The sequence below is a fragment of the Cervus canadensis genome, chromosome 11 (genome assembly GCF_019320065.1).
Source record: "Cervus canadensis isolate Bull #8, Minnesota chromosome 11, ASM1932006v1, whole genome shotgun sequence".
NCBI lineage: Eukaryota > Metazoa > Chordata > Mammalia > Artiodactyla > Cervidae > Cervus > Cervus canadensis.
This window is the reverse complement of record NC_057396.1, coordinates 68,077,430-68,102,949: the sequence shown is the minus strand read 5'-3', so window position 1 is coordinate 68,102,949 and position 25,520 is coordinate 68,077,430. Positions and strand designations below refer to the sequence as shown.

General features: G+C 41.4%; 2 protein-coding genes across 6 annotated transcripts in view; both read right to left on the bottom strand.

Moving 5' to 3' along the window:
- The window catches only part of ALKBH3 (alkB homolog 3, alpha-ketoglutarate dependent dioxygenase), a 39,470-nt gene extending 32,566 nt beyond the window's left edge, over positions 1-6,904 (bottom strand). Inside the window, exons 1-5 of one of the 3 annotated variants that reach the window (XM_043482245.1) lie at positions 6,526-6,904; positions 4,810-4,955; positions 4,604-4,707; positions 3,779-3,813; positions 1,408-1,455 (exon numbers count right to left, since the gene is read on the bottom strand). In XM_043482245.1, coding sequence (XP_043338180.1) covers positions 1,408-1,455; positions 3,779-3,813; positions 4,604-4,707; positions 4,810-4,888 — 266 coding nt within the window. In that variant the 5' untranslated portion in view covers positions 4,889-4,955; positions 6,526-6,904. Of the gene's footprint in view, positions 1-1,407; positions 1,456-3,778; positions 3,814-4,603; positions 4,708-4,809; positions 4,956-6,117; positions 6,504-6,525 lie in introns of those variants that run through there. The other 2 variants (XM_043482243.1, XM_043482244.1) reach the window with 2 other exon arrangements.
- Positions 6,905-23,765: 16,861 nt separating this feature from the next.
- HSD17B12 (hydroxysteroid 17-beta dehydrogenase 12) overlaps positions 23,766-25,520 on the bottom strand; it is a 171,925-nt gene continuing 170,170 nt past the window's right edge. Inside the window, exons 10-12 of one of the 3 annotated variants that reach the window (XM_043482241.1) lie at positions 25,066-25,215; positions 24,694-24,804; positions 23,766-24,068 (exon numbers count right to left, since the gene is read on the bottom strand). In XM_043482241.1, the coding sequence (XP_043338176.1) occupies positions 24,700-24,804; positions 25,066-25,215 (255 nt within the window). In that variant the 3' untranslated portion in view covers positions 23,766-24,068; positions 24,694-24,699. Of the gene's footprint in view, positions 24,805-25,065; positions 25,216-25,520 lie in introns of all 3 variants that reach the window. The other 2 variants (XM_043482242.1, XM_043482240.1) reach the window with 2 other exon arrangements.

Sequence of the window (25,520 nt, the reverse complement as noted above, 5' to 3'; positions counted from 1 at the left end):
ACTCTGTGGATCACAATGAACTATGGAAAATTCTTCAAGAGATGGGAGTACCAGACCACCTTACCTGTCTCCTGAGAAGGCTGTATGTGGGTCAAGAAGCAACAGTTAGAACCAGACATAGAACAATGAACTGGTTCGAAATTGGGAAAGGAGTACATCAAGGTTCTATATTGTCACCCTATTTATTTAACTTATATGCAGGGTACATCAGGTGAAATGTTGGGCTGGATGAAGCTCAAGCTGGAATCAAGATTGCCAGGAGAAATATCAACAACCTCAGATATGCAGATGATACCACTCTACTGGCAGAAAGTGAAGAAGAATTGAAAAGCCTCTTGATGAAGGTAAAAGAGGAGACTGAAAAAGCTGACTTGAAACTCAACATTTAAAAAACTAACATTATGGCATCTGGTCTCATCACTTCATGGCAAATAGAAGGGGAAAAAGCAGAAACAGTGACAGATTTTTTTCGTGGGCTCCAAAATCACTGTGGATGGTGACTGTAGCCATGAAATTAAAAGATGCTGACTCCTTGGAAGGAAAGCTATGACAGACCTAAACAGCGTATTAGAAAGCATGACCATCACTTTGCTGACAAAGGTTCATACAGTCAAAGCTGTGATTTTTTCCAGTACTCATTACAGATGTGAGAGTTGGACCACAAAGAGGGCTGAGCACCAAAGAACTGATGCTTTCAAATTGTGATGCTGGAGAAGACTCTTGAGAGTCCCTTGGACTGAAAGGAGATCAAACCAGTCAATCCTAAAGGAAATAAATCCTGAATATTCATTGGGAGGACTGATGCTGAAGTTGAAGCTCCAATACTTTGGCCACATGATGTGAAGTGCTGACTTGTTGGAAAAGACCCTGAGGCTGGGAAAGACTGAAGGCAAAAGGAGAAGCGGGTGGCAGAGGATGAGATGGTTAGATAGTATCACTAGTTCAACAGACATGAATTTGAGCAAACTCCGGGAAACAGCGGAGGACAAAGGAGCCTGGCATGCTACAGTCCATGGCTTCCAAAGAGTCAGACATGACTTAGCGACTGAACAACTACAACAATCTAACAACAATACATCACTCACAGCACAAAAGTTGAGACCAGACTCAACTTTAATATTAAACTACTGTGTAGCACTAGGACAAAGTACTGAATCTCCCTGGACCTCATTTCCTCACATGAAAAACTTGAGAATAGTTAATACTATACCTGACAGAGAGGTTATGAAAATGTTTTGAAGCTAGTATAAAAGGAGATATTACCACATATTTGCTCTCCAGGAATTTAAGGGCACATGTTACCTACTTTAATCAAGGTAAACATCCTACAACGAAAACATTCTAAATATTTCAAAAGACTTTAAGTAAGTGATAAGTATAATCTCTTTCCAGTGAGAACTCACTTACCTAGATACACCTCTGGGCGACATGCTGATTTCATACACACCCTCTTTACTAAAGAAACCAAGAAAACAAAGACTTATTAGTACTAAGTTAAACAATATACTGCATGTAGGGGAAGGAAGAGTTGTCCTTCAGAGTGCACAAAGTCCCAGCTCACCAAAACCACTTCCCGATGAGGGTACACGATGAGGGAAGTATAGCCCCACCTTCTTCTATCACTGAGATAAGGGGTAAGATGGTAGTAACCATTAATGGCCCTAGGTATAGAATCCTGACAAAATCAGGCCATGAAGGCAAAGGCCAGGATAAAGTAAATTCTTGTCCTATACCTTCATATTTCACCCATAATTCAGGTTGATGTGGTGTGGGAATCTATCACACAAAAAGGGGTGCCTTGGAGCCTGGAACAGAGATACACGGAATAGAAGTTGAAGGTCCCCAGGATAGAGCTCCGCCTCCTGACAGTTCCCACAGACTCAGCATCCTCCAGGGTAATTACCGCTTGGAATCTCCTGAATACACCACCACGTGTCTGATCCCACGCTCTTCTACATGCTGGTATGCGTCCCCACCATCTAGCATCCCAATCCAACTCGCCCCCAGCTTTGGTCCAGTGGAAAATTCTAATTCATCCTTCAAAAATCTCAGCTCAGTATCACTTTGTCTAAGCCTTTCCTGGCCTGTAATCCAGTCAAATAATGTTAAATATCTCATCCTCTGTGACCACTACACCTCACCTACAAGTATACTATTCAAAGATAGTCAGGATCACAATTTGTCGGACTATATGTCTATTTCATTTACTAGACTATGAGCTGCTGAAGGGCTGGAATGGGTGACTTTTCTGTCTCCCAGTGCCTAGCACACAACTGATGGACAGTAAAAAGTTTATTGAACTTAATCAAATGTACGAAAGTACAAAACTGTTACAGAAGGGCACGTCACGGTAAGAAATGTGATCCAGACTGGATAGGTGTTTCTGTCCAGATAGCTGTGTCGGACGCTTCTCAGAGATAAGTATTGGAGAATAATATAAAGGGACAGTATTTACGTCATCCTTTTCCATGTGACTTAGCAGTTCATAACCTCTGAGCTGGGGGATGTGTAAGCCACTCGGAGCCAAAATGTAGGCAGAGTTATTATCATAAATGTATAGCATATTTCAAAATATTAGTTGGCTATAAAGTTTCCTAGACTGCTAATATTTCAGTGCTGTATTTTGGGCCATATTTAGAAAATGGTTCACTCCAAATGTGAGGGGTATTTCTGGCTATTAAAAAAACCTAGCATGGCTAATTTTAGATAAACAGAATTAACAAACTCTATGGTCAAGTAGGAATGAGTACCATCATTTTTTGTCTCTGCCTTGGAAGTTTACAATTGTCCCTTTTTTCAACCTGAATGTCCCATCTGTAGCTTGTAATAGGTTTCTTGGCTTTGCTTCTTCTCTTTACCATAGATGGAGGCAGTATCACATTTGTATTTGCAAAACAAAGACTGTTAAAGATACCAGACTGGGTCTTCAGTGATTATATAGTCCAACCCCTTAATATTACAGGCAAGGAAACAAAAGTCCAGAGAGACAGTAATAACTTACCTAAGGACTAGTTACATAGCTGACTAGTGGCCAAGCCACAACTACACACCCTCTCTGAAAACATGATGACACTTGTGTTAGTTTCAAACTTTTCTAAGATATACAACTTGACCTGCAAACAGCCAAACAGCTTAATACTTGCTCATGAACAATAGCACACATATATAATGCTAATTTGCTTAAATAAAAGCATGCTTTCTACAGATAATTTATCTGCATTAGATGGAAATTGAGAAGCAGGACAAGAGAAATCAAAGCATCTTTCATCCTTTTGAAAAAGAATATTTTTAGACACAGATCAATATAAATGTTTATCATTTAATTGCTCTGGAACAATTCTGTGGTTTTAATAAATGAACTGTAAGAGCTTCTAGATTTCTAGCAGTTTTCATAGCATTGCTAGTAAATTGATACTAAAAGGTTTTTTGAAGAACCATGTTTCAATAACTCAGGAAAAAAAATTCCTCTGTGTCTTTACCTAAGGGATATTTTAGCTGCTATCTGCATATATGTTAGTCAAACAGGGTCAAGAAATCTACACCAGTCAGAGTTTAAGGAACAGATATCCGGTTGCATTTTCCACACCATCAGCAAATTCAGAAAGGCTTCTCAAAAGACCAGGTTTAAAGATATCTGAAACAGGGATACCCCAGCTTCAACTTTAAGACACTAATTGGCCATTATCTTTTCCAGATGGAAAAACCAGGCCGAGGGAAAGATCCGGGGCTCTCCATTTCACTGTGGGAAACGGCCCCAGGGGTGCAGCAGTGTACTTACTCGATCACTCGTGGCTCTGGGGCTCTGCGTACCACCTGCAGAGAAACAGTCAGATGTCATTTCTGAATGATTCCTAATCCCCAGGGAGGCTTCCTTGCAGAATTACAGCATCCTCTCATTTCTAGTTAAGGCAGGTTTAAAACTATCCCTGTTTTATTCTAAGCTCTTAGTATCCCACCAGAAGGTTCTGGTTCTACTCTTCTTAGAACTACTCCAGAGTGACTAGTAGGCAGTAAAGGAGGACAAAATTAGAATATGTTTTCCTAGCAGTAAGCAGCTCTGGAAAAAACATTCTTTCCAAGGGATTTTTAAAAACAGACGACATATTAGGAAATAAGAGGTTTTAATCATTATTTATGTAATCATTACTACAGCAAGATATCTGATTTTTAGCTCCTTTTCCCCATGTTATTAAAAATGGCAACTCTTTCCCATTTCTTACATTTTTCCTAGCGGGATTAAGCATTGCAGTAGCTAGAGTTTCAATCCAATTCCAGAGATATTTGATATACTAGCATGTTTAGGACTGTTAGAACTTAAATAACTAATGCAAACTCTAGTCATGGTATAACCTCTAGTCACAGTACATCTCCTTGGCAAAAAAAAAAAAGGGAATTATATATGCCTATAAATTGAGAGAAGACTACAAAGAATCCTCAGACATACTAAGAAACTGATACTCCACATTTCATTATTACTATAGGCCTTTCAGTTCTCTTTCTATTAGTGAGTTTATTCAATCACTATTTATTTGAGTGTCTACTATGTGATTGCTGCTTTTATAAATAAATCTTTGTTACTGTTGAAGAAGAAACAAGAATTTACCTCCTGGGGTTCTTTGAACACAAACTGTCTGTCAGACAGATGCTGCTCCTTGTTCATCCAGGTTTTACCAGGTCTCTGTTGGAGACGGTTCTCAGCAGTGGGAGCTGAAGAAAGAGAGAGAAGATTCAAACCTTAACATCAATTAAAAGAGAACGATACTGGTCCACACACATACACAAAAACAGGAGATCCCCACAGGTCCTTGCCTGGCTGAGCAGTGGCCTGGCTCTTAGCAGGACCAGCCCAGGCTCCCTGCACTCGGGCTCGCCGTCTTTTGTCTTCCATGCTGATCAAGACTTCTACTCTTAGCTTTCAGAAAAGTTCATTCCTGATTCAAACTACGAAGTGGTATCTGTTTAAAGAAAAAAAAAAAAGCTTTAAGTTGGGGTTGTGAAAGCTTTGACTACCAAGGGATAATTATAAGCCTTTTAAGTAGATGAGATGACTCAATAGCAATCAGTGCGTCTACATAAAATCAACTCTGAGATCACAACATCTCAATCAGGAGCCTACTAAGTTACTTGGGGATGCTGCTTTTAATGTTTTATCTTTTGCAATGTTTATCTTTTAATGATTTAGCTTATCATAGTACTTTCACTTCATTCACAAGAAAGTAGATACTAAGAAATTCTAAAACCAGGACCTACCATAAACCACATTACTCTTATTAGACCCCCAAGAGGACAACACAACGAAACTGTAATATGCCACCTACATGAAGATTCAGAAATAGGCTAAAACTCAGTTTCCCAGAGCATTTCCATACTTCATCATCACAGGCTGCATCAAACTTCCCTTGAAGCTTGTTAAAAACACCTATGACCTGTCACAGAAGATTTGATGTTGGATGGATACAGGTGTCTGTCATTGAAACAAGCATTGTAGGTGATGATGATAAACAGATACGTAAGGGCCACAAGGTTAAGTGGTTCACCCAGTGTCACTCAGGAAATCAACAGGTAATTAACGTTCAAATTTTACCACGTTCCAGTCTTAAGTAAAAAATCCACACAATAATGACCAGTAATATTAATTTGACATTTTTGCCAATAAAAGTCTGCTGCTGCTAAGTCGCTTCAGTCCTATTCGACTCTGTGCGACCCCATAGACGGCAGCCCACCAGGCTCCGCAGTCTCTGGGATTCTGCAGGCAAGAATAAAAGTCTAGCCCACATCAAATACAGAGCATACACACTGGCAAAACAAAACAAAACCAAACAAAACGGGAAAGCTGGGGCACGTATGGACCTATAGTCCATTCTTTCATAGGTCCAAGACAACTTCACTCAAAAGTTCTCAAAGGTTAACAGGCTCCTTTTAATAGCTTGTTTAGCCTACAAATTCCCAGCCCCACCCCCAGACTTTCTGATTCAGTAGAACTAAGCTGGTCCTGGGAATCTGTATGTTTAACAAATTCTCCCAAGTGACAAGCATGTAAGTTTTCTTATTTAATAAGTGGAAAAGAACAGAGGCTGCCATCTGCCCACAGAGTTAACGGCAGAACCAAATACCTACTCTCCAGTCCCATATGATTTGTAGAGGAAGCTCTCGTATGATATTTTCTCTCAGTTGAGGCCTTAAAACCGTAACGCGACAACCAGCTATCATTCTTGCTGTGTTCACAGGGGAGCGATGTGCTGTTACGTGCGCTGCACGGCTGCTGAAAATAGACTCCAGAACCCTATCCCAGACTAAATCTGCGGAGTCCCGCAAACTATTAACTAACCCCTACCTCCTACGCCGAGATTCTTTACCCGAATTAAGCACGAGAACCCGGCTTCCAGGGCCAAGAGCGAGCGCTCCGGCGGCAGCGAAAGGACTCGCTTTGAATCCAAACCCGACCCTTCCCAGCGGCGTGGCCTGAGGCAAACGCCTTCCCCTTTCCGAGTCAGTTTCCTCCTCTGTCAACAGAGGAGCCAATACCTCTCTCACGGTCCGAGTGAGAATTGAGCAATGCTCGAAGGTGAAAGAGTCTGGTCCTCTCAGTAAGGCTTAAGCAACTTTATTTTAGACCCTTTTTTTTTTCCCTGGTAGGCCCTGAATGAAGTCCCCGGGGGTCGCCGGGGAAGGCACCTCAGGACGGTCCCCACAACTCGCAAGGACAGCCGGGAGGCCGCACCTGCCAGCGGAGCCGGGCGCGCAGGTTTTAAAGCCGCTCTTCCTAAAGCAAACCCCGCGCTGCCTCGGGTCTGCTCTGCCGCCGGCGGTCTGTGGGAGTCTCAGGACCCCGGCCCCAACTCCAGCACTTCCCAACCACAGGCCCACGGCGGCAGGCACGTCCTCTCACGTCACGCGCCGCCGCCACCGCCTCTTCCGGCGCCACAGCCCGGGTCTCCGGGCGGCTCGGCGTCCCTCGAGCCGAAAGGGCCGGGTCCCTGAAGGTGAAGATGGCAGTGCCGGGGCTCGAGGGGAGCACAAGAGATTAAGGGTGCGGTGGAGCCCCGTTAAGGGTGGGCTACGGCGATGGTGGGGATGAAGACGTTTCCTCGGCCGAAGTCCCACACCCCTGACCAAAGACGAGAGACATCCAAGCTCTCGCTTCTTTGGTCCGTGCGGGAAGAGCGACCGAGCCCCAGCGGAAGGGCAAAGGCGTTGGGGAACCAGGTCACGATGCGCTGAGCAACAGGGCTTGACTTTTATCCTGAGCTCCACTGAGCGTCTGAGATGCACCTCGTTTGTTTTCCCTGCAGCCGGTGCAGACTTCTATCCACGACGCCCTATTTATCGTGGATCTGTAGTGCTAACAAAGTTTGCTTGACAGAAAAGATCTGAGTTTCAGGATATACACCCCTTTACTTGGTGTATAATCTAGGTCGGGTACCCTGCTTTTTTATGAAATGGGCATAGCTTTTCTGTCGGGAGGATTAAATGAGATAGTGTATTTACAGAATTTAGCACGATGCCTGGAACATAATAGAAACTTAATAAATGTTAAGTGTCTTCAATCTGTCTGAGTTCTTGAGAAACATCTTTAAGTGGCCGTGTTAAATCGTGTACCTTACAGTGTGAAAATAGCAGAAGTAGTGCTAAATTTACTACACCTTGTGCAAATTATACTGTGGAAGGATTTAAAATAAACTTTGTGTTATATAGTGCTTAACCTGCAGGAATAGTATACCCCATCAACAACCCTACATTGTTGCTACTGTCAAATCTAATTTCATAGCATCCTTTACTCTTTGTTATACTTTGTGACATTGAAGGGGAAAGGATTTATCCTTGAACTGAGAGGAGAGAAAAGTGGTAAGGCCAGACTATAATTTTTATCTTTTCCCCCCTTCCCATAAACTAAGTCTCAGGTGGCTTAGTTTACCCATAAGAGACATGAGAGATGTGGGTTCAGACTCTGGGTCAGAAAGATCCCCTGGAGAAGGAAATGGCAAACCACCCCAGTTATCTTGCTTGGAGAATCACAGAGAGGAGCCTGGTGTGCTATAGTCCATAGGGTTGGAAAGAATCAGACACAACTGAAGTGACTTAGCACTGTCAACAAACAACTTGTCAGTGTCTCCTGGCTCAATAACTTTGTCTCTATCTTCCCAAGGATGCCATTTCTTTCTTTTCAATGATTATGGTTTTAGAATGGGAAGAAGTCCTGGACTGTCCTCCAAGTAAAAATTTCTTAAAAATCACTCCATGGTCTGCTTGCACCCAAAATAACCTTTAACAGATTTAATAGAATCACTTGTTTTTTTACCAAGTGCCCAAGGTAATTCTGATGCACAGAATGTTTGAAAACCTTTGGGATGCATGTAGGGTGACAAATATGTTTCAGGTTCTCTGGGACTGAGGTGTGCCCCTAGGATGCAGGACTTTGTGGGCAAAGAGCCCTGGGCAAACAGATGGTAGGTCACCCTAGATAGATATGAGTATCTAGCTTTCAAAAGATGTTTTTGATGGCTGTTGGCATCCTGGGTTTCCTCATTTCTATTTGCAGTATTTGTGTTTTTGTTTTCATGGGTGGTAGTGGAGACCATGGGAGAGACAATAAAGGTAGGGGTGCATTGCCAGTCACCAGTGTGTTGACTCTCAGCCCCAACCCCATCCTTTTCTGCCTTGCTTGCAATACTGGAACGTTTCTCTCTTGCCATTTGGCCTGGTGTTAAGGTTCATCTTGGTAGCTCAGACCGTAAAGCGTCTGCCTGCAATGCGGGAGACCCAGGTTCGATCCTTGGGTTGGGAAGATCCCCTGGAGAAGGAAATGGCAACCCACTCCAGTACTCTTGCCTGGAAAATCCCATGGATGGAGGAGCCTTGTAGGCTACAGTCCATGGGGTCGCAAAGAGTCAGACACGACTGAGTGACTTCACTTCACTTCACTTAAGGTTCATCAGTAGAGGTTGCTGGAGGAACATTACAATGAGAAGGAGCTCTTTGCCCTGATTCCAGGGTGCTCCTCTTAGCTAGCTCTACAGTACATGGTAGCCTGATACGATTGGCACCTCTCTGCCCTGAATTAGTTGAATTTATAGCCTTGTTAACAACTCTTGTGAAGTTGACATGATCTTCAACTGGAATAAATGGGATCCCAAAACTTGAAATAGGGAACATCTGCTTGGACCCAGGTGAAATTGACCATGTTGAACTCCCAGGTCACCCTGAGCCTCCCTTGGCAATGGCAGCAGTTTGCCCTCCTATGTCTGAGGAGCCTGGTCATCCTCTGCTTAAAAGCCCCATAAAACTCTCACCTGGAGCAGACAACGTGAAAAGGCCTGTGCTTCCTGATGGGTTGGGAGTGCTTCCGTATTTCTGCCTGCCTTTGTGTTCTGCCTGGATCTCGAGGTAGGTAGTGGCTATATATTAGAGTTTTTCTTTACCCCTTGTAAGTGAAAAAAAGTGAAAGTGAAGTCACTCAGTTGTGTCCAACTATTTGCGATCCCATGGACTGTAACCTACCAGGCTCCTCCATCCATGGGATTTTCCAAGCAAGAGTACTGGAGTGGGTTGCCATTTCCTTCTCCAGAGGATCTTCCCAACCCAGGGATCAAACCCGGGTCTCCCACATTGTAAGCAGACGCTTTACCATCTGAGCCAGCAGGAAAAGGCTTACCCCTCGATAGGTAATACCCAATCTCCCTCTTCGAATCACTACATGATTGCTGTCTCCTCTTTGAGTCCTGACCGTTACGGTGTGCTTGTGATAGCAGGCGTGGGAGCAATAGCTAGCAAGTGACTGGCTCCATGGTGGGCCTTCCACTGTAAGGGCAGGCCTTAAAACTGCCTCTGATTTGGTCATCCCTGACACTTTACTCTTGCACTACCCTTCTTGGGTCTCTTCACCTGAGACAACCCTTCTGAAGCCCCAGTAGGTTTTTGCAGAATCCATTGACTTGCCTGTACTCCAAAACCAGCATTTCTCAGCATGTGGTTAGATGACCATCTGCTTTGGAGTCAGTAGGGGATGCTTATAAATATGAAGATCCCAGGTGCCCCACAATAAGATCCACAGTTCGTGGGTCTGGGGCAGGGCCCAACAATTTGCACTTTTAACAGTGCCTTGTCTCATTTTGTAAGAAGTTTCAAAAGTTCTCTTTACCCTTTGCTGCTGCAAGCTCTCTTCAAGTGATTAGTTTTCTGCCCAACATTTATCTTAGCCCCAGGATGGAAAAACTGACAGGTACTTTAAACACTGGTAGCTCTTAGAAATCATTCTGGGTAATCTGCACACCATAGCTTATTTTCAGTTGCTGATTGTTACCCCAGACTCTTGCCAAACATTTAGTCCTGTGCTGCCTATAGAGTACCTGCTGCTGAATTCTGTGAAAATCCAGTCCAAGGCAAATGATGGCCAACACGCTAATAGCTCTCAGTGAAGTTGTCATAAAGATATTCCCGGCTCCTGTCTCAGCTGCCAGAGGCTTAGCATTTCCCGGCTGGAGGCCGGAGGATGTGTGCATGGAGGTTTTCAAGTCTCTGCCAACTTTACACCATGATAAGGGAGAGAGGATGTTTCCTCAAACTCCAGACAGGACCTCCTCCTGTTCAGCGCCCAGCATGATTGCAGATACCGCCCGTGTAAGTGATTCGTTGCTATTGTTTAGTCGCTAAGTCGTGTCTGACTCTTGCGACCCCATGGACTGTAGCCTGCCAGTCTCCTCTGTCCATGGCATTTTCCCAGGCAAGAATGGGTTGCCATTCCCTTCTCCAGGGGCTCTTCCCAACCCAGGGATCGACCCCAGGTCTTCTGCATTGCAGGAGGATTCTTTACCATCTGAGCCAGCAGGGAAGACCAAGAATACTGGAGTGGGTAGTCTACTCCACCTCCAGGTGATCTTCTGACCCAGGAAGCAAACCAGGGTCTGTGTTGCAGGTGGATTCTTTTCCAGCTGAGCTACCAGGGAAGCCCCTCCTTGTTATTAAATAGGAGCAAATAATATTATTTGTTAACATTTCTTGAGAGGCTCTTTTTTTTATTAACACATTTATTTTTATTGTAACAAAGCGACTTACACACTTTTCAAACTGAAAACTGAGCTACATCTTTCTAAAGAAACAAAAAGAAAAAATTTAAAACAGGAACAAAATTACAATAGAGAATGTCAATTGCAAATAAGATACTACAATTTCTGCTGATTCTCCCATTGAGTGGCAGGGCTCAAGGCATCATTATGAGAGAATTCTGTTTTAAAAGTGTCATCTTAAACTGCAAAGATGTCCATTAACCGTCACAATTAAATATGCCAAAGGAGAAGCCATGTCATCAAAAGTGCCCACTTGACCCACCCAAGCATCTTGAGAGCATCTTCCAGGTCAAGGGCTGCTCCAATTATTTTCATGCTGACACCAGTATACTTCACAGAACAGTCTTATGATGTAGGTAATACATACGGCAGAAAACGAAGAAAAACTAAAGAGCCTCTTGATGAAAGTGAAAGAGGACAATGAGAAAGTTGGCTTAAAGCTCAACATTCAGAAAACTAAGATCATGGCATCTGGTCCCATCACTTCATGGCAAATAGATGGGGAAAAAGTGGCTAACTTTATTTTTTGGGGATCCAAAATCACTGCAGATGGTGACTGCAGGCATGAAATTAAAAGACGCTTACTCCTTGGAAGAAAAGTTATGACCAACCTAGACTGCATGTTAAAAAGCAGAGACATTACTTTGCCAACAAAGGTCCGTCTAGTCAAGGCTATGGTTTTTCCAGTGGTCATGTATGGATATGAGAGCTGGACTATGAAGAAAGCTGAGTGCTGAAGAATTGATGCTTTTGAACTGTGGTGTTGGAGAAGACTCTTGAGAATCCCTTGGACTGCAAGGAGATCCAACCAGTCAATCCTAAAGGAAATTAGTCCTGATTATTCATCGGAAGGCAGAGAAGGCAATGGCAACCCACTCCAGTGTTCTTGCCTGGAGAATCCCAGGGGCGGCGGAGCCTGGTGGGCTACCATCTATGGGGTCACACAGAGTCAGACACGACTGAAGCCACTTAGCAGCAGCGGCAGTAGCATTCATTGGAAGGACTGATGCTGAAGCTGAAACTCCAATACTTTGGCCACCTGATTCGAAGAACTGACTCATTGGAAAAGACCCTGATGCTGGGAAAGATTGAGGGCAGGAGGAGATGGGGAAGACAGAGGATGAGATGGTTGGATGGCATCACCAACTCAATGGACATGGGTTTGGGTAGACTCTGGGAGTTGGTGATGGACAGGGAGGCCTGGCGTGCTGCAGTCCATGGGGTCGCAAAGAGTCAGACACAACTGAACTGAACTGAATATATATATTACCATATTTATTACATAATATAATACCAAATATTACCAAATAGTCCCATTTTCAAAGGATAAAACCGAATCATCCTGCTTCATGATGCCACCATGCTACTTCTGTACAAATGCATGGTAGAATGAAAGCCAAATAGAAAAGGCAGGACTGTTCCCAAATCATACAAGGAGCCATTTCCCAGGGCCTTGTAGCTGGTTTCTTTCAGTGATTACACAACTGAAGGGTTGGTAGCAATATTTTCCAGCAGACCCTGGGTTATGGGTCATTCTTAATGGCTTTATTTAGATGGCTTAGCAGATTCCTCTTTAGAGTTACCTAGTCTTCAGAACTGTGTGAACTGTATTATTTCAAGTGTATGAACTGTGTCTCAGCCTCGCTATTTCCTTGGTGAGTAACTTCAGAAAGGTTACTTAAGCCCTCCCAACCTTAGTTTCCTCATCTGTTGGACTGTGTGAAGATTTGCTCATACATTCACTAATATACTCATTTAATCCACTAATAATGAGTGCTGACTGTAGCCAGCACCATGCTAGATGTGATCAAGACAGACCTGATTCCTCCCCTCATGGAGGTTATAGTCTAGCAGGGGAAGTAGACATTTAAAAAATAGATATTACAGTTGCTGTATTTTATATGAGACATGGGGGACCTAACCTAGTCAGTAGTGTCTGCATCGTATGCTGAGTCCCAGGTTTATTGGGAGTTCTGATTTGGATCTGATTCAGCAGGTAGGTCAGCAGTTGGTGCTTGGCTGGTCCAGATTAGTCCTGGCTCCATGTGGTCTCTCATCCTTGAACAAGCTCACTAGGCATGATCTAATGGTGGGGTCAGGGGAGGTGTATGTAAACACACACAAGACCTCTCCAGGCCCAGGCTTGGAAGTGGCACAGAACCACTTCTTCATTTCTTGGCTAAACCAAGTTAGCCCAGGTTCAAAGAGTGGGGAAATAGACTTTACCTCTTGACTGGAGTTGTAAAGTCACATCCCAAAGGGTATGGAAAATGGGAGGAATAGAGTGTTGAAGCATTTTTGCAATCATTCTACCACACTCCATGATGGGAAATATTGGAGAAACAGAAAGTTGCTGCAAGAATAGAGAGTGAAGGAAGCAGGTTTTTGAGATGAGGTAGTGGCTCCAATGGTAAAGAATCTACCTGCAATGCAGGAGACCTGGGTTTGATCCCTGGGTTGGGAAGATCCCCTGGAGGAGGGCATGGCAACCCACTTCAGTATTCTTGCCTGGAGAATCCCCATGGACAGAGGAGCCTGGTGGGCTACAGTCCTTGGGGGTCACAAAGAGTTGGACACGACTGAGCAATTAAGCGCAGCACAGAAAGGCGTCAGCTTGTGCAGGCCTTGAGAGGCATAATAAACTCTGAACAACAGTTTACATATGGTATGAAGTATATGATAAACATTAAATGTTCAAGGGCCCTTCCTCCCTCACTTCCCATCTCATAGAAAACTTTGAAATGGTTGTCAAGTCCACATGTTTTAAGAAGGTGAAAGATTTATACAGTCTAAAGAGAAACCAGAATATTGGCCCTTTTGTTTTTAGGTGTGTCTTAAAGCAGGGATTATTTTCTTTCAAGTGATTAGGATTCTGGTCAGAAAATAGTCAATAAAAGCTTATTACTGAATAAATTAAAAGTACCTGAAATTATTAAGTTAATGATTGGTGGACTAAGTCCCTTAATGCCTTAGAAATAAATTATCCTCTTTGTAGAAGCAAATCCATTGTAGAGAAGCACAAAAATTAAATTGATCTGCCTAGGTCTTTTGCCTGGAAAGAACCAGAGATGACATAGCTTTAAATAGAGTATTCATCCGAGGTTCCACTTATAACTTTCCCGTAGGTTGTATAGTGCTTGTCAGTCATAATTGGTTTGTCCAACTGTCAAATGCAGCCAACATCTGCACCAGGGTGGATGCATGAATGAAAAAAACACAGTAAGCCATCAGCATGGGGTGTGTTAAAAGTGGCCTCATATTTTCCATCCTTCTAGTACCACTTGCTGGGCAGAAACTACATTTATAAGGTATGAGTCTGCAAGGATTCTTCCAGTTCTTGCCCCATTGTCCTCTCAGGGGCAGAGCAGTGGCTCCGGGGAGGTGAGCTAGTCAGTAGAACATCAGGTAGGAGAATCTAGCTCCATGTGGTGAAAGTACGTAGAGATTCTGTTTTTAGAAATTAGATTGGAGATCCTGAGGGATATCTGCTATAAAACACTAATAAAAGATAAAATGCTTTTCAATAAATGAATTAGCTTGTGCAAAAAAAAAGATTTCTTCTGAGAACAAGGTGGAGAAGGCAATGGCACCCCATTCCAGTATTCTCGCCTGGAAAATCCCATGGACGGAGGAGCCTGGTAGGCTGCAGTCCATGGGGTCGCTAAGAGTTGGACACAACTGAGCGACTTCACTTTCGCTTTTCACTTTCATGCATTGGAGAAGGAAATGGCAACCCACTCCAGTGTTCTTGCCTGAAGAATCCCAGGGACGGGGGAGCCTGGTGGGCTGCTGTCTATGGGGTCACAGAGTTGGACATGACTGGAGCGACTTAGCAGCAGCAGCAGCTGAGACCAGGAATAATGTGGGAATCTGAGTCCAGGGAGATGAGTAAGCTGGGACATACACACTCCTGGGTGGCCCACTGCTTGGATATTCCTGGGGGAGGGGGCAGATGGGTTGGGACAGGATGGAGCCCAAGTGCAGGAGGAGAGTTGCAGCAGAGACCCGTGTAAAGCTGGGACCCAGGAAGGAGTCGATACCAGAAAGGGGTACAGAAATGTCACAAAGGCCAACAGCAAGAAAACTTTTTTGTCTTGGCATTAACTAAGGGTAGGAAGAACTCTTCCCTGAGACCTCACGGCCACTAGCCTAATTTTCCATGGGTTTAACTGGCAACCCACTCCAGGACTCTTGTCTGGAAAATCCCATCCATGGGACAGAGGAGCCTGGTAGGCTACAGTCCAGAGGGTCGCAAAGAGCTGGACACGACTGAGTGACTTCACTTTCTTTTCTTTCTGTAAGGACGAATTAGTACCATTTGTACAATTTCCCTGTCCCCTCCCCGACACCCAAGAACAACAGAAACCCAACAGCTGCAAACCTGAGAATTTTAATATAAGGCAGGTGAAAATTGGTAACGCCCCCATACCTGATGAAAACAAACACAAATCCTGCCGGGAAAATTTACACTCAATAAGATTCTGAATAATTTCAATATTGGTCTAATGAAAAACTCACACGAATCATGAAAAATAGGGGGAAATGAAGTACGATTAGCAAAAGTCAGCAGAAACAACAGAAACATCTACAAAAAAAACTGAATTATTGGAACCATAAGAAACACAACATAATGGTGTTTAATATGTTGAAATAAATAAAACAATTAAAGATATAAGTATAGTTGAAACCATAAAAAATTCAAAGCTTTTCTATTTTTTTTAAAAAAGAACCAAATGTAACCATTAAAATTAAAAACTCAGTGAAGTCCCTGTTTTTCAGTGAGACATGGTAGTAGCAAGCAGTCACTATTACAGCAGGAAAAACAATCATAAATAATTTTCCTTTGAAGACACTGGAGATATTTGGATGCAATGAGGACTAGCTTAACTAAACTTCTAAAGAGCGAGCCCTCACTAGGTGAGCTGGCTATGTTCTTCCCCTGGGACTTTTCCAAGCATGACAACTGTTGACTGGAGTTGCCGAAGACAGTGGCGTCTCTACAAGGGGAAAGACTCCAACAGACCTTTTGACAGTCACTGGGATGGCATGATGGACTGGATCTAGAAGCACTCTCAGATGCATGACCAGTTCCCCCCACGAGGCATCTGCTGAGTACATGGTTGCACAGAAGGGTAGAGGTCTGCGATGAAAAGACAAGGTGGAACCTCTCATGGTCTTACTTCCCTTGAAAAGCTAAATCTTCAGGAAGATAAGCCCACAAGAAACATATGACCGGTTTCATTCTGCTGACATGTCAAACGACAGTAGCACTGAATATAATGAAAGTGGCAACCTAACCCTGGCTCAGCTCAGGACTTGTCTGGGTTGAAGTGATCGGTCTCCATCCTATCTACTAGGGAGGTGGCAAAGCCTGCCTAAAAAAAGATAGCATTGACTTCAGTCTTGATTCTTTTACATAGAATCTCCAGCATGTAGTATTTAAAAATTGTGGGACATGTGAGGAGGCAGAAAAATGTGACCGCTCCTCAAAAGAAAAAAATAAGTAGATCCACAGATGATCCAGATGTAGGAGGAAGCAGACAAGGACTTTAAAACAATTAGAATATTTATAAAAATAGAGGAAGTGGGCAAAACATGAAAAAGGGAGTATTCAAATAGATGACTAGAAATTACATTAAAGAATCAAATGAACATTCCAGAGGTGAAATGTATTAATACCTGATATTACATGGATTTAACAGCAGAAAGTACCTTCAATATGGTAGGATTAGTGAACTTAAAAGATAGCTGACAGAAAAGAAGCTAAGCAGAAGTAACCTGAACACTCTTACTATATAATCCAGTAATCATGCACCATGGTATTTACCCGAAATGAGTTGAAAACTTTTGTCTACATAAAACCCTGCACACAAATGGTTAGAGCAGCTTTATTCATAACTGTCCAAACCAGAAGCAAACAATATGCCCTTCAATAGGTGAATGGATAAGCAAACTGTGTGCATCTGTACAATGGGATATTATTCAGCAATAAAAGAATAGAGCTATTAAGCCTTGAAAAGTCATGGAGGAAACTTAAATGCATATGAAGTGGAAAAAAAAAAACAGTCTGAAAAGTCTATGTACTATAGTGATTCCAACTATAGAAGTTTGGAAAAGGCAAAACTATAGAGACAACAAAAAGATCACGGATGCAGGGGTCTGGAGGTGGAGGAAAACAGAGGGATAAATAAGAGGAGCATGGGGTTTTTAGGGCAGTGAAACTGTTCTTTATGATATTGTAGTGACGGTCACATCACACACATTTGTTAAAAGGTCCAGGAAACCCTAATGTGAATTGTGGACTTTAGTTGATAATCAAATGTAACAATACTGGTTCATCAGTTGTGAAAAACGAACCACACTGATGCAGGATGTTAATAAGAGGGTATGTATATACATATATGTATAATACATATAATTTGGGCTGTACTGGGTAGCACGTGGGATCTTAATTCCCAGACCAGGGATTGAACCCACACTCCCTGCTGTGAAAGTGTTGAGTCCTAGCTACTGGGCCACCAGGGAAATCCCTCCAGATAACTTTAAATTGTGTTGTGTATGCACTGAAAATGTTCAGGAGTAAAGACAAGGAAAATAAAGAATGTAAAACTTCCAAACTAGTACAGGAGGAAAAACAAAGTAAAAGAAAAAAAAATTTAGCCAATCAAAAAGCGAGGAAAAAAGAAGCATAAAAGAAACAAAGAGAACAAAATAACATTATAGAAAGAAGCCTTCATGTTTTAAGAATCATAAGTTATACATGAAATAAACTTGCCTATAAAAAGCAGAGACTACCAAATTAAAAAACAACTATCCGCCCGCCCGACCCAGGTTTATTTTGCTTATGAAACATAAATACATAGAAAGATAGAGGTACCTAATTTGATATCACAGAAAAGAGATTTTAAGGCAAAAGCACTAGCAATAAGGATGTCAGTACATGACAAAAAAAAGTTCAACTCACCAGAAAGTCAAAATTCTAAAATTTATTCATCTAAAAAGATAGCCTCAAAATGTATAAAATAAAAATGGATAAAACAGGGGAATTTGAGAAATTCATTACAGTGAGAGAATTCAAAACACTTCTGTCAATTACTGACAGATCAGGCAGATAAAAGTTAGTAAAGAGATGGCAGATTTGAATACAATTAACAAACAACTTAAAGGACATATATTGAAAAATAACAATTAGAAAATAGACATTTTTCTTAAGCACACTTGGCACATTTAAAGCATTGGCTATACCTAGACATAAGTCTCAAAAACTTCTGAGACTAGGTAATAAGTTTACATTTGTTAGGGATTAAGTTTCCTATGGTCGCTGTAACAAACTCAGTGGCTTAAATTAAGACTATCCTCTCACAGTTCAGGAGGCCAGAAGCCCAAATTCAGTTACTAATACAAAGACTGGGCCCTGCATCTCCCAGAACTTCTAGGGGGGAATCCATTCCCGGTTCATAACATTTGATGGCTGATGGCATTCCTTGGCTTGTGGCTGCATCATTCCAACCTCTGTGTTTGTGGTCACATTGCTTTCCCTTCTTCTGGTTGTGTGTGTGCTCAGTCGTGTCCAACTCTGTGACCCCATGGATTGCAGCCTGCCAGGCTCGTCTGTCCATGGAATTTTCCAGGCAAGAATACTAGAGTGGGTTGCCATCTCCTACTTCAGTAATCTTTCTCTGCTTCTCTCTTATTAAGAACATTGTGATTCCATTTAGGGTCCATCTGGATATCCTAAGAAAATCTCATCTCAAGATCCCTAACTTAATCATACCCGCCCCTTTTCCATATAAGGCAACACAGATACAGGGATTAAAACCTGATATCTTTGGGTACCATTTTTTATCATACACTTGCTCCTTGGAAGACAAACCTAGACAGCATATTAAAAAGCAGAGACATCACTTTGCCCACAAAGGTCTATGTAATCAAAAAGTGCTACTTGCTCAGTCCTGCCTGACTACAGATGTGAGAGCTGGACCACAAAGAAGGCTGAGTGCCGAAGAATTGATGCTTTTGAATTGTGCTGCAGAAGACTCTTCAGAGTCCCTTGGACAGCAAGGAGATCAAACCAGTCAACCCTAAAGGAAATCAACTCTGAATATTCATTGGAAGGACTGATACTGAAGCTGAAGCTCTAATATTTTAGCCACCTGGTGGGAAGAGCTGACTCACTAGAAAAAGACCCTGATGCTGGGAAAGATTGAAGGCAAAAGGAGAAGGGAGCAGCAGAGGATGAGATGGTTAGACAGTATCACCAGCTCAATGGACATGATTTGAGCAAATTCCGGGAGTAGTGGAAGACAGAGGAGGCTGGCGTGCTGCAGTCCATGGGGTCACAATGAGTTGGATATGCCTTAACATATGTGTGTGTGTGTGTGTGTGTGTGTGTGTGTGTGTACCTTATGCTAGGCTGGATTCTAAGCACTTTAAAATATTAAGTTGTGCTCAAAACAATCTATGAGATAGGTGCTATCATTATTCCTATTTTTCAGAACACAAAACTGAAGTGGAGAAAGGTTAAAACTATGTCATATTCACATGGTCTTTGATTAGAGTGCAATTATTTAGAAATCAACAACAAAAGATTTAACTTTTTATTTTGAAATACCTTTAGATTTACAGAAAATTTGCAAAATAGCACAAAGAATTTCCATTTCCCTTTCACTCAGATTCTCCAAATGTTAACATACTAACACACTTGCTTTATCATTTTCTGTATACATATTTTTCTGAATCTTTTTAGATTACATTGCATATATAATGTCCCATTATCCATAAATACTCTAGTGTGCATTTCCTAAAAAACAAGAACTTTTTCTTAAGTAACCACAGTACAATGATCAAACTCAGGAAATTAACATTGATATAATGCTATTACCTAATCTTCAGACTTCTCAAATCTCACAAATTGTCTCAAAACTGTCCTTTGTAGAGGAAAAAAAAATTTTCTCAACCAGGATCCAACCCAAGATCATGTGTTTTGCATGTTTCTTTAGTTTTCTTTAATCTGAAAGTTTTACAAGTATAAGCTGGTTATTTAGTAGAATATCCTTTAATTTAGTTTTTTAAAAAACATTTCTTCTTGATTATATCCAGTTTATACATTTTTGCTAGGAATACCACCATAAGTGATGCTGTATCTTTAGTCCATCATATCAGGATGTACATAATGTAAAATTAATTGTGACATGAATACAAGTTTTTTTTTTAAAGGAAATACATTTACTTAAATTTGTGTCTTTAAAAACATTTCTAAAAAATTCATAGGTCATAGAAATCCTAATGTAAAGCTTTAATGTTAGCACTGAAGAATACACTTGTGTATACACAAATGTGTACACACACACACACACACACAAATTGTGGGTTTATATAAGAGTAAAAAAACACATTGAACATGAAACAATTAAATGTTCAAATTATGAAAAAAGAAAAATAACACAGTAAACCTTTAGAAAGCAGGAGAGGATTTAAAAAAAAAAAGGCAGAATCAACAAAGACAAAAACCAGTTCTTTTAAAAATTAATAAAATAGAGAAACTGCTAGCAAACTGGTCAAGGAAAAAAGTGAGAAGACAACACTGGGAAAGGAAATAGACACATATCTAGCAGAGGTTTAAACAAATAAGAAAGCTCCTCAAGTTTCTTATGCTAATAAATTTGGAGGAGGGTGGAGATGAGTATATGCTTAGAAAAAAGTTTTCAAAATTAACTCAAAAAAACAGAAACCCTGACTAGTCTTATCTTTAAAGCAACAAGATAAGTAGATGCTACAGTCTTCCTACAAATAAATACTAGGGCCAGACTGGTTTTATTAACTTTCAAAGAAACAGTTTATTATTGTCTCAATCATTTACATATTCTTCTAGAGCATAGTAAAATAGGTAGCACTCCCAAGCTCATTTAATGAAGTTATAAACATTTTTTTGTTTTTTTGTGTTTTTTTGCAGCTTGCAGGATCTTAGTTCCCTGACCAGGTATTGAACCACGGTCCCAGCGGTGAAAGTGTTCAGTCCAAACCACTGGACTGCCAGGGATTTCCCAGTGAGATTATAATCTTGATATGAAAACCATACAAATATGAGAAAGAAAAATTGCAAGCCCATTTCTTAAATATAGATGCAGAAATCCAACTAAAATACCAGCAAACTGAATTATGCAGTGAATAAAGGTAGTGAAATAAGATCAAGAATGTAAAGGTGATAACACTAGAAAGTCATAACTAAAGCAAGATCTCTGAAATCGTCCAGAAATCGGTCACATAGTATGTGCTTCAAGATGTACGTACTCCTGGCTATCCCGGGAACACGCCAGGTATGCTGTCTCCTTGGGCTCTTTGTGCAGGCTGGTCTGCCTGAAATGCTCTTCCCCTAGAGAGCTAAAAGGCTTACTCAAGACAGTTCAAACACCACCTCTCTAGGCCTACCGTGAGTACCTTATTTAACAGCACAAGCCTCCCACCCCTACCCCGACAAGCACTGATTCCCCATCCTCCTTAACTCTGCTTCATTTTCCCCTCCACATATAGCACTTACACTGCGTTTATTTCTTTTGTTTATTACCAGTCTTTCCTTTGCTCCCTCCCTGGGCTCTCCCCCATCCCCAAGCTCAAGGGTTAGCTTAACAGGGCAGTTTCTCCAGCCTCCAGAAGCGTAAATGGCATTCAATAAATTCACACAACAGTTTGTCTAGAAGCTTTTGTAACAAGGATGACAAGCTAGCTTTATATCCTTTTAGGATTACTGTCTGTAGTACCCATTTTGCTTGCTTTTCAATGACACAGGTAAGGGAAGGGGACAAAGTTGTGGTATTACCATTCATCATGTTAAAATTTTTTCACCTATTAAGTTTGTGTTCATGCTAGTGTTTCATTTCTAGATGTTTCCATATAAATCTCAATAGGAAGAATTACGTTTTCACACGGGAATTTTAATTTTGCCCCTATTTATATGTTTTACATCATGAGTGACATAAATCTGCTAATCTAAAAATATTAGAATGTCACAAAGTAGTGAGTCCTTAAAATTTTTCAAATATTTTTATCCAACATATTAAATAAAGTGTTTTGGTATGTTTTGATCCTGGTAAGCTAAAGAGCAAAGCAGCAGAACCCAAGACCACCAAAGTCTCAGGTAATTTTTGGTATCAGCAGACTTCAGAAATTATAGTCCCTGGAGGCTATATAGTTCCAGATGGCAAACAATCCACCTGCAATGCAGGAGACCCAGGTTTGATCCCTGGGTCGGGAAGATCCCCACGAGAAGGACAATGCACTCCAGTATTCTTACCTGGGAAATCCCATGGACAGAGGAGCCTGGCAGGCTCCATGGGATTGCAGAGTCGGACACAACTGAGTGACTAAGCATGCACACAAGCTCATTTTATACTTGTATTATTAACCCCCCAAATCTCCTCTTCTACACTGAATTAGCACCATTTGTACTGATATTAGAATTGATGTTCACTTTATATAAAGTTCACTTCCATTGTATTTTGATGCAACAAATATCAATGAGAACTCAAGAATTCATCTCTTTAGATCGGGACCACATTTGAGGAAATAGAAACTGATTAGTATCTTTCTTTATTCCCAGTGCACGTGGGCCTGATACAAGGACAAATCAAAACAGCTTACATCATTCTGTGTGCAGGGCAATACCTCTCCTGGCCACCAGCCCACCACGCTATGGTACTGAAAGGACAATGAAGGACCAATAAATTAAAATCCAGTTTTCTGTGTCATGAGGTGAGCTGATTCTACATAAACAATAAATATTACCTTCTACTCTTTTTGGGTTCAAACCGTATCTAGCACACATCAGACTATAAAGTCAAGTCACTATAAAATGAAGTCTAAAAATTATGCTTCACTATTTTGAATGGGTTTTGAGAACACTGGTTTCTCTTTTAGTGTACTTTTTCTTTCATGTTCCTGGAAGCAGATTTTCATGCCATCATTTTCAGCCTTGAGTGTCATATACAAGAGGATATTTACTGAGTTGAAGGAGTCAGAGCCATAGTTCAGAAGTTTTGAGACTGCTAAGGGATTTCCTAGCCAGATTACAACTATTTTCTTGATGGGGTAAAAGAAGCAGCGTTTTGCATACTTGCAAACCAATCCTTCCCCCTCTCTACCAACTCTCCACCAAAACCACCACCACAATCAACCAACAAATGTGTGAAAGCAAATAATATATTGCCCAGGTCATTGTGACTTCACCATTTGTACAAAAAAATGAGAGAGAGAAAGGCAAAGTGTTTTTTGTAAAGCTAAATTTATTCAATTTAAATGACTACTTTTTATTCTGAGATTATATTCTTCCTATTTTAAGTGTACTAAAGTTTCTTTACTTCTATATAATGATGCAATGGCAGATGGTGATTTGGGTTTTTCTGTTTTGTTTTTTTTTTCAATGTCCTTGGCTGGCAAGTTTAAAAGCTAGAAACACTTTTAAATATGCCAATTAAAATGGATGTTTGTTTTGTTTTCCAAATTTCCTGGTGCTTAAAACTCAGAATCTGGGAACCACAGCCTAGGTAAAGATCTGGCTTCGTGCATATTCCACAACACTGAATTTATTTCTTAGCAAGTTCCCCAAACAAGTTATGTATGTAGCAGGAAAAAAGTCTTAATTTATATTAAACCAGTGCAAAAATGGCCTTAATTTCAAGCACCAAAGAAATACATTTTCAATCAACATCATGGTTATATCATCTTTTATTAAAACTAATTGTATCAGTACCTATAGGGTACCTATTTAAGAGTGTAACACCACTTCCCTAATATCATCACTGTCCTAGGAGAGGTCCGGTGTCACCCATGTGAGCAGTATCGGTGCGGGGCAGAAATGAAGAACCTGCGGTCCAAGAAGGCCGCCTTCCTGGGCCAGGGTTTTAGCGGCACTGGAAGGGCTGCCCCTCAGCGTGCATTTCGGCCTGTTTACCTTCATAAATCATACCGCAGAGCGTTCAGTGTTTACATACATTTAAACCTAGAAGACATCTGTATTAGAGGAAAGCGTATTTCAGTAGGCATCATGTGTCAAAAATAACCCCATTATTTTTACGTCACTAGCTACCCCTGCGAAAGGAAAGTTCTACATAAACGTGCAAACACGCTTTTAGGAAAGCTTACAGAGTGCTCTGCAGATTGCAGTGCGTCTTTCCATGTCAATGAATCCCCACTCCCTTAAAGAGTTAAAAACAAAGCCAAAAAAAAAAAGAGTAGCTGGCCATTACTTTTTAAAAGTACATTTCTGTGCAAATACAAGAATAATCATCACTGGCATTTTGGACCAGATGAAACTGTTTAACCTTATGTCTGACTCTATCATTCACTGATTTGCTATAATTATGTTCCTTCTATTAATAGTAAGCAGTTCTTGCTAATGTTAGTTCTATATCCATTTGATATGAGCATTTATGTTAAACTTCAAAATAACTCCTGGTAGCATCCAGAATATATGCCAGGAACTCCTGAAAGCAACCTCTGCTTTCCTCCTAATTATGACAACTCTTAGCTTTATCAGTAACTGTTAATAAGCATGACAAAAGATTTGGAAATGGTGGGTGCCTTGCAGCAAACACGCCTAGGCTGGTGCATCTGCTGAGTTACTCAAAGCTGTTACCAGTGCTCAGTTCTTCTTCATTTTCTTCAAATAGTGAGCCCGGATAGATTTGTTCACATTCATGGTCACTTTAAAGTACAACCAGGAAGGCAGGATTGAGACTACTGAGGCCTAGGGAAAGAAACGGAGAGATATGCAATTAAGGCCTGCAATCTGAATTCATTTGACACATATGATCCTATGTTTTACTATATTACTGTTTATTTATAGATAGATTTAAGAGTTCTTAGATGTGCGGTGGAAAACACGGAGGCCTTGCTAGTAAGTCTAGACAACATATATATGCAAATGTATCACATACTAATTTTGTGAGTCAAAGGGAAAGAAAACCCCAAACCAAGGTACTAACTCAGGACTTAAAAACTGACATACCATAAGAGAATGGATGAAGTATCCATTGGTCCGGGGCTGCATGCCGATGGTTTTAATGGCAGACTTCACAAACGTCTCCGAAGAGGGCTTGTCCAAAGTTGGCTTTCGAATTTTAGCCAGTTTGGTTGCGACATAGTAGGGGAGGACACTCTAGAAGGCCACAGAAAACACGCCATTGGTTAGCAAGGCCATAAACCCAGAGTTCACCGTGACGCCTGATTGCTCTGAGTGGCAGAAACGTTCTGAAAAAGTACACAGTTTGTATCTTTAGAGAGAGACAGAAGAAAAAGAGACGCAGCTATCTAAAGCGATCTTGATAGAAGAAATGACTGCAGAAGACAAGTTTAAAAAACCAAACCAAACCAAATCTGTCACTTCCCTGGGGGCGCAGTGGCTAAGAATCCGCCTGCCGATGCAGAGGACGCAGAAAGCTGCAGAGCGACGAAGCCCGTGAA